Source organism: Lathamus discolor, chromosome 2 (genome assembly GCF_037157495.1).
Source record: "Lathamus discolor isolate bLatDis1 chromosome 2, bLatDis1.hap1, whole genome shotgun sequence".
In the NCBI taxonomy this organism is placed as follows: domain Eukaryota; kingdom Metazoa; phylum Chordata; class Aves; order Psittaciformes; family Psittacidae; genus Lathamus; species Lathamus discolor.
Genome location: NC_088885.1, coordinates 94,156,616 through 94,169,737, shown reverse-complemented (window position 1 = coordinate 94,169,737; position 13,122 = coordinate 94,156,616). Strand labels below are relative to the sequence as shown.

The following is a 13,122-nucleotide window of genomic DNA, read 5'->3' as shown; positions in this document are numbered from 1 at the left end:
TATAAACAGCAGGTTTAAAATCACTCCCCATTAAAACTTCAGCCAAGCAGAAATTACTACCTGGGATCATGTTCCACCACCAGCATTTTAAAAAGTCAGTTACTGACAAATTAAAATGATCTCCGGAGCAAAGACCAAAGCTCTGACGCTCGCTCTCCAGATACACACCCTGTTTGAGGGTCACTCTTACATAATGCAATGCTACGTAACTGAAATTAAGCAAGAAGGTAGATGATGTCTGACAACCAGCCTCATACAGCCTAGATGGTTACACAGAGATGGATGGATGCTCTCTTTGTCAGATTATTTGTATTAAAGAAGCAGAAGCTTTTCCCCATAATAGAGCAATTCCTGCTTTGAGTCTGAGAAAACCTAGCTCCTAAAGAGGTTTCAAGGGTGTGAAGCCCAAACAGAATCAGATATTTATACTCTATCCTCTCAACTGGAGGACAAATGCTTATGTCCTCACCTTTCATGTCTGCCAATTAGGTAGTTCTCCAGCTCATACTGATTATCATTCTAAGGCACTGTCTGTTTATTTTAATCAAGTAGTAAGTGTAGCTACTTAATTCAGGGATGACAGTTTTGCTTCCAGGAGTAAGCGTTGTAATGCTGAGTATTGTAATATCTCTGTGCTTCCATTTGTGAATCTAACTATAGATACTAGGCCGTGAACAAATTAATAGTGTCAATGCCAAGACAAACACTTAGAATAATTAATCCCCCAGTAAACATACAAATCCAATTCAGTGTTGAATAAGAATACAAATCTACCAAATACAAACCTAACCTATGCTGCAGCCAAATGCCACTTCCAAGCCTGCCAAACAAGGCAGGACATTTGTTCCATGAAAACCAAATTAAGCACAAAGAAGGTACTGTAATACCATTCAGCTCTCCAATACTTGATAACCCAGGTTTAAAAAGCTACAGACTGGACATTCCTAAACACAAAAACTAATCTTGGGTTTCTAAACATACATTGTTTATTTATAGTTAAACATCAACATCTGAACAGAAATCTGCAAGCATGCAGGGATAATCTTTCAGTGATGTTTCTGTTTAAACTGAAGTCCACAGTAGCCACATGTTCCAGTCTTTGTATCTTTGTCCTGTAAAAACATAAAAATACAAGAGCTGCTAGTTCCACTTCATAGAACTGTCAGAAATTACAGATTTTGTCTTACTTAAAATAGATCAATATAGCTGAAGTACAGAGTTTACTCTTATTTGAAACAGTGGAAGCAAGGACAATGGTATGAGGCTTATGTTTGATTTCTGTTTCCTGTGCAGTTTCCCTTCTGCCAGCCTTCTAACTACCAGGTCTAATCTCAACAATACAATTTTAAAGTCATGTCAAGTGATATCTCTTCAGCAGTAAAGCATACTCCTACCAAACTGGACATCTTAAGTAAGCTCAATTGTATTTGTTCCAATGTTCTGAAAAGTTCATCTTATAATTATTTGAATTGAGAATAGGATTTCGCATTTCCAAGTTGTATCTAGACAGGAATTTTCACCAGAGTTAGCTGCAGGAAGGGGGGAATTTCAGTAGGATTCTGGGAGGAATTCTGAAAAACATTTTGGAGAAAAGTAGCAGTTACCACTGTATAAAATTTTACTCTTCTCTCCAAAAGACACATTGTGTTTTTTAAAATTTAGAAATGTGACTGACTGCAAGCTCTTGTTGCAGTCCTTCTTAACACAACAAAACACAAGACAGGGATCTTCTGTTATTTAGCAACATAATCATTCAAGTCATGAAATGGTTCCCCTTCCTTAATACAGGATTAGAAGTGAAAAATCCAGGCTACCATCCACCACCAAAAGCCTGGATTTCAATTTTTAGGGCTAGGGAAAACAAGGTGGTCTAACACCATTCTCCCCGTTTGCTGAAATTAGCTTTCAAGAACTAAACCACAGACATCTTGTAATTTGATTGTTAACACAAAAAGATCACAAAACTCACAAAAAAACCCTAAGGCATTCCTCAAGAAGAGCATGGCACAAGTCAAACAAATCAATATAAATGCAGTGTGCTGAAGAAGTTAACTTAAGACTGAAGAACACAAGCTTCCTAATTGTTATGAATTAGAATCTCTGAGTATTTGACTTTGAATAACACAATATGAATCATTACAAAGTTTTTACTTTGTTCAAAATAGAAATGCTTGTGATTATAGTTAGGAGTCACAACAACACTGACACTAAAGCACCCCATCTCTCCTCCACCACTGTTTTGGATATTAAGCAAACGTTAAGTTTTGGGTAAGCAAGCAAAGATTTTCAGACATTTGCAGTCACAGTCTGCCAAAGAACAGTATCTAAGCAACAAGTCGTCGCTGACTCCACTGACGTCACAGGACAGTAGCCTGAGTATTTTTACTCTCTAGAATAAGAATACACTGGAAAGTATCACTACTGTCAACAGGAGGATAAGACAACATTTATTCTTCATTGATTCTCTGACCATGATTGAAACGTTTAATCTTTGGAACTACCAAGATTCTGGAAGACTGAAAGAGGGGTTGATTAGTTTGTTTGTTTAGGGTCATCACCCCCGCCTTCTTTTCCTTGAACGTGCAAGGTTCAAAATAAACTGCGGGCTCCTAACAATGCTGCAACCGTATCCTAAATCTACACCACAGTGGCATTTAAATAATTAGAGTAAGTGTCTGAAAATACAAGCAGCATGTTACTTTTCGCTCTCAGGGCACTGCTTGTTCATACTGTTTCAGTTAAGCTCTTAAAAAAAAAAAAATAAAATCACTATCTTATCAAACAAATCAGAATTTCAAAAAGAAATTTCTGCCACCTCAAATGGAAGCCCTCTAACTCTTCTGACTAGAAATCTTAATTTTACATTAGGCACTAAATAAAATGAGCATCGCAGGCTCCTTTTACTTTGTTAAACTAGCACGCCCAAAAGTAGAAAAACTTACAAACAAGAATTTACAGGCAAAACATCCTATATGCAGAACAAAGATATTACCAAGTTTATGTACACTTTAGGATGTCCCAAGGCTCCACCACCACCATCACATGATATCACTCTGCTTTCAACTTCACTCACAGGCTGCTCTGCTATCAGATCAATCGCAAAATTCTTGTTCACCTGTAAGAGAAGTAAAGAAACTTTGAGATACCTTTCTTACTCAGATAGAAAGCAATTATCACTTCCTGCCTCCACAAGCAGTTCCACTATAGCCATCTTGAGAAGTTCCTTCCTGAGTTTCCTCCCACCTCCTTCACCAACTTTTAGGCTGTGCTATAAGCCAGATCAGTGACTACATGTCACTACTGCATGGTCAGCTCTGCAAAAGTAATTCCTTTCCCCGATACACAGGCCACATCAGTGCTTAGGTTTACAATGTGACCTAAGCAGATTCAGGAGAGAGGTGAGCAGGACCAAGCAGTCAAGAACACAAGACATTTAACTGAGACTGCCTCAGTATTGCGTTTTAGTGACTACCTGATAAAATCGCAAAAGACTGACTGCTGATAAAAATAATAGTGGGACAAGTAAGGTCAGGAGTGAGATAAAACAGCTGCTGGTAATTTAGAGCCTCTCAGCATGCATCTTATTCTATCACTGCACAGGAATCCATGAACAAGGTGCATATCAACAGTCAGAAAGGCAAACTGCTCAGCATTAGAAAACATGTGCCACTCTGTAAACCCATCTTACACACACTTCCTGAATACTCATATCAGTGACAAGTACGGCTTTTTCCTAGGTCACACCTGCAAATGTACCTACCTCTGGGCAGACCTGTGACACAGCAACTTGTGTCTCAGCAGGACCTGCAGCACCCAGCCACAGCGCTTTCCTCCCTCATCTGCACCAGCTTCTTCCAACAGGTTCTGAGCCAGCAGTGAGCAGACAACCCCTCCTACCCCTCCTGTAAACCTGCTCCAGGAGGGGTCAGCTTTTTCAAAGGCAATGTTATACACGCACATATATAAAATAATACACATACCCAAAGAAGGCACTATCTAATCCTCTCTGTGTAAGGCTCAAAAATGCTGGTATTAGAATGAAGATGAGATCCTTAGGAAAAACATAAGTCACTAAGAACTACAATGATGCTTTTATATAGTTCTATACAAAACAACTCAGGATCTTTCACCAAGCCTCCCAACTGAATTCACCCCAAATGTGCATTTCTGGTATAGCAGTTGAAAAGACAGTTTTGCCAACAACAAGATCTTCTTTACCTAAGGAAGATGCTAGCTAAATAAAGTTAACAAAAAATATTTTTTGGTATTGAAGCAAATTGGGAACATCAAGAATCTCGCAGGCTGGGCCCTGCATCTGCAAGTCACATGTAATCTTTGTCAACCTGCAATGATTTTTACTGCTGCTTTTAATAATACCCAAAACTTTGCATCCTTTATTTCATGCTGAAGGAAGAGGGAGATACTACCACGGCGCACCACTGCTTCAAGATCAGAAGCGTAACTCCACTCTTCACAACATTTCTGAGACACAGTACAACGTTCAGACTACAGATGTGGCTGTGAAACCCTAACACTAGCAGCTGAAACACACTAGGGAATAATAGCAAAGCTCCTAGGGAGAGATCCCGTTAGTAAGCACAGATGAAGATCATTTTAGTATTTAAGAAGTAAATTTTTTTTCAATTTCACAATTAAACCCTAGCATTAAACCTTGCTCAGCAGACTTAAAGCTTGTCTTTTACTGGAGAAGGAGGATTCAGGTTGAACTGAAAACCTTGAGTGATCCTTACTACAGAGAGTCTGAAATCAGCTGCTCTGGCAAAGGCGTATGAGAGGGACCAATGTCCTATGCAGAATTAGGTTTAAGAAGTGTTTCCTATGAAGTTCCAGAAGTAGCATAAAACCAGCCATTGCATTTGGGAGAGGCCTGCTTTGCTGCTATCCTCCCAAAAGTAAACTACTTCAGCATTTTAAGTGACATTTTCATTTAACTATTTCCCATGTAGAATCCTCATTTCTGCCACACAGCACAAGTGTAGCGATATAAAGAAGTATACTCAATACAAAATCTCAAAAATCAGCATAACTACTTCAAGTTAATTTAGGAAGGGAATAATTACACAAAACAGCATTAAAAATCTATCACACCTTATATTTAATGCCTCTACTACGTATACACATTTATAGCATTAACACTAAAGCACTCATCAGATGCTCAGGCGTTGAAGAATACAGTTTAGCTGAAACAATCTCTGTTTCTCTCTAAGACAAGCAGATGCCTAATGGAGCAGCACTGTTCGATCATTAGAGAGAACTCTGTGCTAAAGGACTTATAATTTCACATACCCACTCTATTGATAAGCAGCAGCAACAGGCGCATCAGGTAACTTCACAGCACATTTGGCTGATGCTGGTGTTACCTGACTTTGCCTTTGAGGCTTCACTATTTCAGAATACTCTAAAATTTAGTTTTATCTGTTACATCACTGTTCAGCAAATGTGCTCCAGGCTCTGGAAATGAAGTGGCTTTATTAAAAACTCAATTTAGGTAAAGCTCAGGATTTTAACTATGCAGAAGCAGATTAAGCTTCTACACATGCATTCAAACATATGCGCAGAAGCACAATTCAACAGGGCATTTAGTTATGTTATTTTCTGAACATGAATTGCACTAAAAACAAGCTTAAAATTTTCTTAAAACACATGCTTAAGATAGAAAGTCCAATTTTAAATGTCAAATGTTCAAATGCCTAAATGTAAGCACTTAGCAGGTGCAGGCCAAGTCTTGAATTTCCCAAAAAGTAGAAAGGTACACAGAAATTACTATAAACTGACTTAAAATTAGAACTTTCAATGTAATGGAAAACCCACCAAAACCCAAAATCTATACCACATTGGTTTTAGTAGGTTTCTGGGGTTGGTTTTTTTTTTTTTCTGGTTGAGGTTTTGGGATTTGGTCGGTTTGCCATTTTGTTGCTGGGGTTTTTTGGGTGTTTAGGCTTGTTTGTTTAATGACACGCAAGTTGAGGACATCAATCATCAATATCAGATATAAGAAATCGCTCAAACTACACCCTCTACTATGACTAAAAGTAGAATGAGTTACCTCCTTTTGCCGTCCAACGAATCTAACTCTTCTATAATCCTTTTCATCATACACCTAAAAAATAAATTAAACTTGATTGATTTAAAAAGCAATAACAATAAACAAAGAACACAAAGGATTACAGGCTGTCAAGACTAACTAGTTGAAACTGTTTCCTCAGTTCCGAGCATTAGCATCATCTTACATGTATGATCTGCACAGAAAATTTCTGTCACACAGTAAAGTGCATTTTAGATTTGAAAATAGAAAAGAAATGGGGAGGTGGGGCTAAAGCCAGTAAATAGAAGCCTTAGCTCTGACAATAGAGACAAAGAAAAAATTATTTATAATGTTGTTCCTTGATCCCACACTGCCATCTGTAAGGTGGACTAAAGTAGGAAATTCAAGTTTCATGTTTATTTATGTTCGGGTTCAGTAAGCACAGAGAGAACCCTCCTTCACTAGCTCCACCAGCCGTGCTCCCATCTCCACAGGACACTACACAAACCTCCCCAGCTCTCATGCTCAGTTTTGACACCGAAGAACAGATGAAAATGAATTACAAGGCACTGATATTGGGCTACTGACAGCAGGGTACCTCCTACCTGACAACTCTCCACCCGTGCCAATCGCTGGACTCATACCACAGCACCTGGTAACAGTTAGTGACCTTGCTCCCGATTCACAGAATCATAGAATGGTTTGGGTTGGAAAGGACTTTAAAGATCATCCAGTTCCAAACCCCCGGCACACGCAGGGACTCCTCACGCTGGACACACGGCACAAACTGACTCTTTTTTCTCTAAGACCACCCGTACCTCTGCTTATGTATCATCCAAGAGCACCCATTTCCGCAGCGCAAACTAGATGAAGCACACCACCGTGCCATTCGCAACACCGGCAGCGCTTTCCCACAGGTATCAGCACGGTGGGAGACGCGGCCCTGCCGCGCCCGCCCTCCCCAGCACACAGAGGAGCAACACCGACCGCCATGCCGCCCCCCTCTCCCCGCGGCCCTGCACGCTCACCTGCCCGGTGTGCGTCACCAGCTCGCCGGTACCGGAGGCCCGCACACCGTACGGCCGAGCGGCGACCGCCACGGACAGCGACCGCCGCAACAGCTGCAAGCGGCGGAAGGTCGCTCCGGGCGCCGCCATCTTGGGCCTGGCACGTGATCCCCCCGCCGCCGGGGGGCGCAGGCGCAGTAGTTGCTATTATTCCGCCCCTCGTTGGCTTCCGTGCCTTTCCGCCGGGTCGTGGCGTGAGCGCATGCGGTGAGCGGGGATCTGCGGGCCGAGGTCGGGAGTGGTGGCTGTGCCGGTCAGTGCTGCGTGCTTTCCGTTAGGGGCCAGGGACGGTGAGAGGAGGAGGGACAGGGAGGGTTGTGGCTGTAGGGGTGTGTGTCCTCACAGGGCTCTGTCCCGCAGGGTGCAGAGCATGCTGTCTCTCCTGGCCAGGGCGGTCGCGGGGCCGCTCGGCTCGCTGGGCCGCTCGCCCTTCAGTTCCTTGGCTCCGTGGTGGCGGGCGGTGCTCCTGTCCGCCCCGGTGAGCCGGGCCCTGCCGCCGTGGTGCGGGGCGGCCGCCCCCCGCCCCCTGCTGGCCCTCCCGCCGCCGGCCGGGCTGCTGCCGCCGCTCGTCGCGGGGCTGAAGAGCAAAGTGTCGCTGAAGAGGCGCTGCAAGGACTGCTTCATGGTCCGGCGGCGGGGCCGGCTCTACGTGCTCTGCAAAACCAACCCCCGGCACAAGCAGCGGCAGCTGTAGCCCTGCGGCCAGAACGCCGCCGCGGGATCCCGGAGGGCAGAGAGTGAGCGCAGTGTTAGCCTCGAGTCCGGCTTTCCGTATCCCTGCCGCTGGCACCTTGCCCTCTGCCCAGCGACATCTGGGACCTGGCTGCTGGAGACACAGATCGCCAGATGATGAAGGTGGCAGCCTCTCATCTTAACGCTAAAGTAGAGCGGGTTGAGTTCTTCGGGGCCGTTGCCGTAACTTCTGATCGTGGACCCTGAGAACTGAAATGGAAATCCGCAACTTTTAGGATCTCTTGTTAGCCGTAAAAAGCACCTCTCTGTTAATTTAGTATGGGTAAAGCTGAATCATCAGTCTCTCGAGATGCATTTGTATTTAATTAAAGCATAATGAAAATAAAGTCTGTTAATGTGCATTATTACAAATATGCAATTAATCTTTCTAAAAACCAACACAAAACTAGATGTTGAAAGCTGTTACAGCAGAACCAATAGTTTCAAACTCAGGTGGGTTCCTAAGTGGTAAATAAATATATGTTGAAAGACAGTGTTCTAGCTTTTGGCTTTGTTCATAGGTGAGGTAAAAATGGCTTGTAATTGTTAAGTTACAACACACATAATCCCGTGTAGCTTCAGTAATGCCAACGTAAACAGCCCTTGCTGCTTGTCACTGTGGGTTTTGAGGGGAGATGATGGCATTTTAGTTAGTATAAAGTTATAACTTTTTTTTTTAAGTTATAGTGTCTAAAATTGTCATTTAATGTTATATTGATCATTCAGAGTGTGTTAGGGAGTGTTCTTAGCCTCATCTTCCTTCAGAGAAGTCCTCTCTGGTGTTTATTCTATACTATTCTACAGTTTCCCAAACCTTAATCCAAATAAAAAGGCAATACCCAGGAATCATTGCCTTTTGAGTGGAGTAAACCATTTCGTGTAGATGTCTACAGGAAAGAAGGTAAAAATAATTATTTCAGATCCCAGCAAGTTTCTGCAAAGTTTTAGGCTCATTCATATAAACAATAGAGGCTTTAGCATTGCCCTTTTTTTGTCTTTTATGCAGCTCCTACTGTGTCCCTAGAAACAGCTCCGTCCAGACGTTTGGAAGGCGGTAGTGTGGGGTACTTATGCTAGGTTGGTGTCTATTAAATATAGCCTACACTCAGCAACAGGGAGTGAATTCAGAGGTAGGATTACTGTACATAAAAGGGGGGCACAAATCGCTATGTTTTCATCTCCCCATTTAGCATAAGACAAGTTTTTATACAGGGCTGACTCAATGACCTACAATTAGGAAAATTGTTTCAGAATTAAAGCCATTGAATTTAGTGTTGCTAGTCAGAAACTGAGATGTGTAATTTGAATTGAGATGTTTAATGTGGCTGTGAATTACTCAAGTGTTGTCATCTGAATGGTCAGTTTGTGATATCTGGGGTGGAGTGTGCAAAAGAATGGAGCATTCACAGCCATCACTGGAACAGCATACTTCATTGTGCTAATAGATTTTGGAAAGAGGATTATAGGATTAGAAACCAGAAGGCTCTGAATTATAATTGTACTCTGCAATTGACGTGCTATATAATCTTGGAAAAGTAATTTTGCCTTTGTCTTGGTTTCTCCATCTGTTAGGCAGGAATACTGAATCTCACACTTCTAAGTACCATTTTAGTTGGTATCCACAAACTGTTACAGATGTGCTCCAAAAAAAAAAAAAAAAAATCAAATTCTGAAGCTTTCTGTAATTTGGCTGATGTGAGGAGGGTGACTAGAGCTGGAGGTGATGCATATTTATTTTGCATTTGTTTACGACAACTACAAAACAAGAATCTGAAATAATGTCAGCCAGTAGCCTAGTGGTTGGTAGCTGAAGGTTCGCATCCTTCATTACAGACTTTCTGAATGTCGTGCTGCTTAAACAGCTGTTTTCAAAGGATAAGGGTACACAGGTGCTACTTAAGCTACCCAGGCCAAATATTTAGTCCTGAAATACTAAAAATACCAATCTACGTTAGTTCCATATGCTTTTTTATTTCTCCCCGTTCCACAGATGATGTGTGGGCAGAAGGTGAAGGGGAGGGGAATAATAAGGAGTGCACAGCTGGAATGTAAAATGGCTTAAGGTGTAAATAGGACCCAGTAACACAGGAAGAAGGATCCGTACACTGAAAACTGAAATAAGACTTGGGTTCCAATTACATTTGCAGCTTCTGGTTTCATGCTGGTTTTGTGTCTAGGTTATCCCTTCCAGAAATTCTCCATTCTTTAAATCCCCCCAGTGGAGTAAGAGCGTGACAACTGATGTCTCCTGTGACTGTTTCCATCATACAGTTATTAAAATTATTTGCAGTTGTGAGTGACTGAACTTGCTTAACTACTCAGAACTGTTCTAGGGAGTGAGACTGTCAGATTCCTGATAGGCAACAGGTAGAGATGTATTTAGGTCAACTGCAGGATAAATATACAGAGCTCATGTATATTAATGACTCTCAGGCTTTGTCTGTGGTTGTGGGTATGGGAATTACACTATTGGTTGCTGAATTCAGGACAATAGCTCTGCAATAATGACAGGTGAAGGAGAAGTCCTTGGGAGCTATAGTAACCAGGGAAGCTGTTTCTGCTTGGATCAAGGTGGTACACACCTTAAGTTAGTTGACTAACCTAAGTTAGCTGACTGACAGGTGACTTTTCCAGATGCTGTCAGTTTCCCAGACTCAGTTAAAATAATAGCTGGTTTTTTGGTTCTGTAGACACCAGGTTGCTTTTCCAACTATCTTATCGTACCATGTACAGAGGTGGAAAAAAAAGCACAAGAAAGAGCAAGCCTTAAGAGCAAGTGCTCATGCCTTTGCAAAGTACTAACAACTGGAAACTTCCCTTAATTTGTGGAGGCGAAGTAGATGACTCTTGTGGAATATCAATGGTTCTGTGACTTGGGAAAGGACAATTAAAAGTTGAAAGTATTATTTTACAATAAAAATAAAAAAAAATACTCTTAAACATGGAAAAAGAAACTGAGAAGCAGGCTGCTTTCTTTTTAACAATACAAATGACACAATGTGCTATTGTAGACACTGTTCAGCTATCTCCTCTGTAGTGCCACGGTCTTTCTGTGGTTTCAGGGAGCTTCATACACATGAATCTAGAGAGATTTCATTACCAAAGCTAGCTTACATGTACCAGTAGTGTCACCATATCCTCCAGTTCTGAATCAGCAAGGGTGGATGTACTGCTGAAAACTATCGAATGACTTCTATAGTGCAAATTAAAGGCACAGTAGCCCCATTCAGTTTAATAAGGCAGATTATAACTTTATAGCATTTAAACACTAACATTCATTCCATTGCAGCTCATCAGATTAATAACCTGGAGTTTGAAATCTGTACCAGTGGTTTAAACTGGGGAGGGCTGGATGTGTTAGTCCTAGAGGCTGAGAAGGGGCTGCTTTTTTTCTGATGAGCCTGAAGTTTAACTCACCACAACTATGAGGGGTCATGCCCTCACCTGTCTGGTCTCCTGTGCTCTCCAGGACTTGAATTTGCCTTCCTATAGGAATAGCTGAACTGCCCACGAAGCTGTTATTGAACTGTCACAGTTTACAGCCCAGTTTTTCTAGGTAAGTGGTGGTGTTTTACTTCTATACCTCTGGGAGATAAACCACAGCAGTTTCGTTATTGCTCTGTATCCCACTCGTAGTGGAGGCAGCAATCTTTATAAGAGCTTCATCACAGTGAACACATTGAACCTGATCTAAAAATGATGAAAGTAGGTACGAGGAGAATATTGGCACCCAAGATGAAGCTGTCACTTGCTTGAGTTATCCACCTGCCTCCAGAAATGGAAAATTCACCATTTCACCTAGAAGCTTGTGCATTAGACTTTGAAGTCTGTTGTCCGTAAATGTGAATACAGTGTTGAGAGAAGTATTTTTCAAGCAGCCACCTGGTTTTATGTGCTATGTTGTGTAAAAATAATAAAAAAAAAGTTAACTTTGTGAAGTTGTTTGATCTAAAAATACACTGATTCCATTTAGTGGCTGTAAGTAAGCAAAGGAACAGGCAGGGAATAATGTCAACCTCTGTGTTGTATGTGTCTGAAGACTGGTAGCAAACAGTGTCTAAATGAGGAAAAAGCTGGGAACAAGCAGCACCAGAGTCTACACAGGTACTTTAGAAGATGCTGCCTACGAGTAGTATGGTTACAATCAGCTCTAGGCCAGTTCACTGGGAGAATTGGTGGTACCTGGAAAAAGTCATAAAGGCAGTATATATACATAAACTCCAACTCCCTGCTATTCTGGCAACTACTTAATACAATTATTTACATAAATTTGTTAAGTTCTGCATTAAAAGTTAAGTGTCTTTTGCTAGCAGCACTCTTTGAAAGGGTCTAGGACTTCCCTCCTCTTCCTACTCTTCTAACTGGAGCTCTGCATTTATTCAGGACTTGTTTATACTTATGCCAACACTATCTTTTATGTTAAATAACACTTCTGTTCCTGTGGATTTTACCTGCTTGATATTTATTTCTAGGCAGCTATCGCATCCTTTCTCAATCTTTGTTTTCCTAAGCTAAACAAGTAATTGTAGTCTTTTCTCACGAAGCAGTCTTTCTGCTCCTCTCATCATCCTAACAGCCCTTTTGTGTAACTTTTGAATTTGTGAGATAAGGTTTGTAAGGAGAGGTAATATATTTTATTGAATCACTGATATAGTTAGAAAAAAATAGGAAAGCTTTTGAGAATACAAGTCATTCTCTTGTATGCCCAAAGCTTACCAGCTTTTTTTCCAACTGTCTCAATTGTCTAATAAAAGATACTGCCTACAAGCATTTCCTCTCACACATCTCACTTTTAGTCACGTCCTTATTAATCTTAAAATCCATTAGGTGTCCTCTTTTTCTATGTTTTAGTTAACAACATAAATGAACTGTCACATATTTTTCTGAACTCCTGATAGATTAGATCTACTGTATTTTTCTCTTTTTCTAAAAGTCAAAGATACTTTTGCTTGACATGGTGTACACAAGCTACATCATGTTTCACTTAACCCTGTTTTCTGTTTATTTTCATGTCATTACATTTTTGCATATCAAAACCCTTTTACACTGCAGAATGTAGCTTACAAGCTTGTGGCCCTTACTTTCATGTGCTGGTATTTCAGTATTTTATAGAATATATTAAATCAATAGGCCAAAAATATCCTGAGCCAGCTCTTTAAAGTCCCCTGTCATAAGTTATCTGGACCAGCTGCTGTAATGTATTTATGTCTAGATATACACTCATTGTCATCTATCATCAAGTGGCTTGGTTGCATATGGCTACCAAAAGACTGAACA

The 13,122-nt window shown here is 41.3% G+C and overlaps 2 protein-coding genes across 4 annotated transcripts; one reads left to right on the top strand and one right to left on the bottom strand.

Annotated features, from left to right (window-relative positions):
* Positions 1-963: 963 nt before the first annotated feature.
* On the bottom strand, positions 964-7,237 carry NDUFS6 (NADH:ubiquinone oxidoreductase subunit S6). The gene is made up of 4 exons (XM_065667794.1): positions 7,075-7,237; positions 6,068-6,121; positions 2,993-3,115; positions 964-1,112 (listed from the first exon to the last, which is right to left on the bottom strand). The coding sequence occupies exons 1-4, from the start codon at positions 7,201-7,203 to the stop codon at positions 1,047-1,049; spliced, it is 372 nt and encodes a 123-aa protein (XP_065523866.1). The 5' UTR covers positions 7,204-7,237; the 3' UTR covers positions 964-1,046.
* MRPL36 (mitochondrial ribosomal protein L36) lies at positions 7,234-8,192 on the top strand. 3 transcript variants are annotated; one of them, XM_065667791.1, is made up of 2 exons: positions 7,234-7,320; positions 7,474-8,192. In XM_065667791.1, exons 1-2 carry the CDS (start codon positions 7,316-7,318, stop codon positions 7,805-7,807), a joined length of 339 nt encoding a protein of 112 aa, XP_065523863.1. In that variant the 5' UTR covers positions 7,234-7,315; the 3' UTR covers positions 7,808-8,192. The 3 variants fall into 3 exon arrangements, with proteins under 3 accessions (XP_065523863.1, XP_065523864.1, XP_065523865.1); XM_065667792.1 differs by having other exon boundaries at positions 7,260-7,366; XM_065667793.1 differs by lacking the exon at positions 7,234-7,320 and adding an exon at positions 7,321-7,403.
* The last annotated feature ends 4,930 nt before the right edge of the window (positions 8,193-13,122 follow it).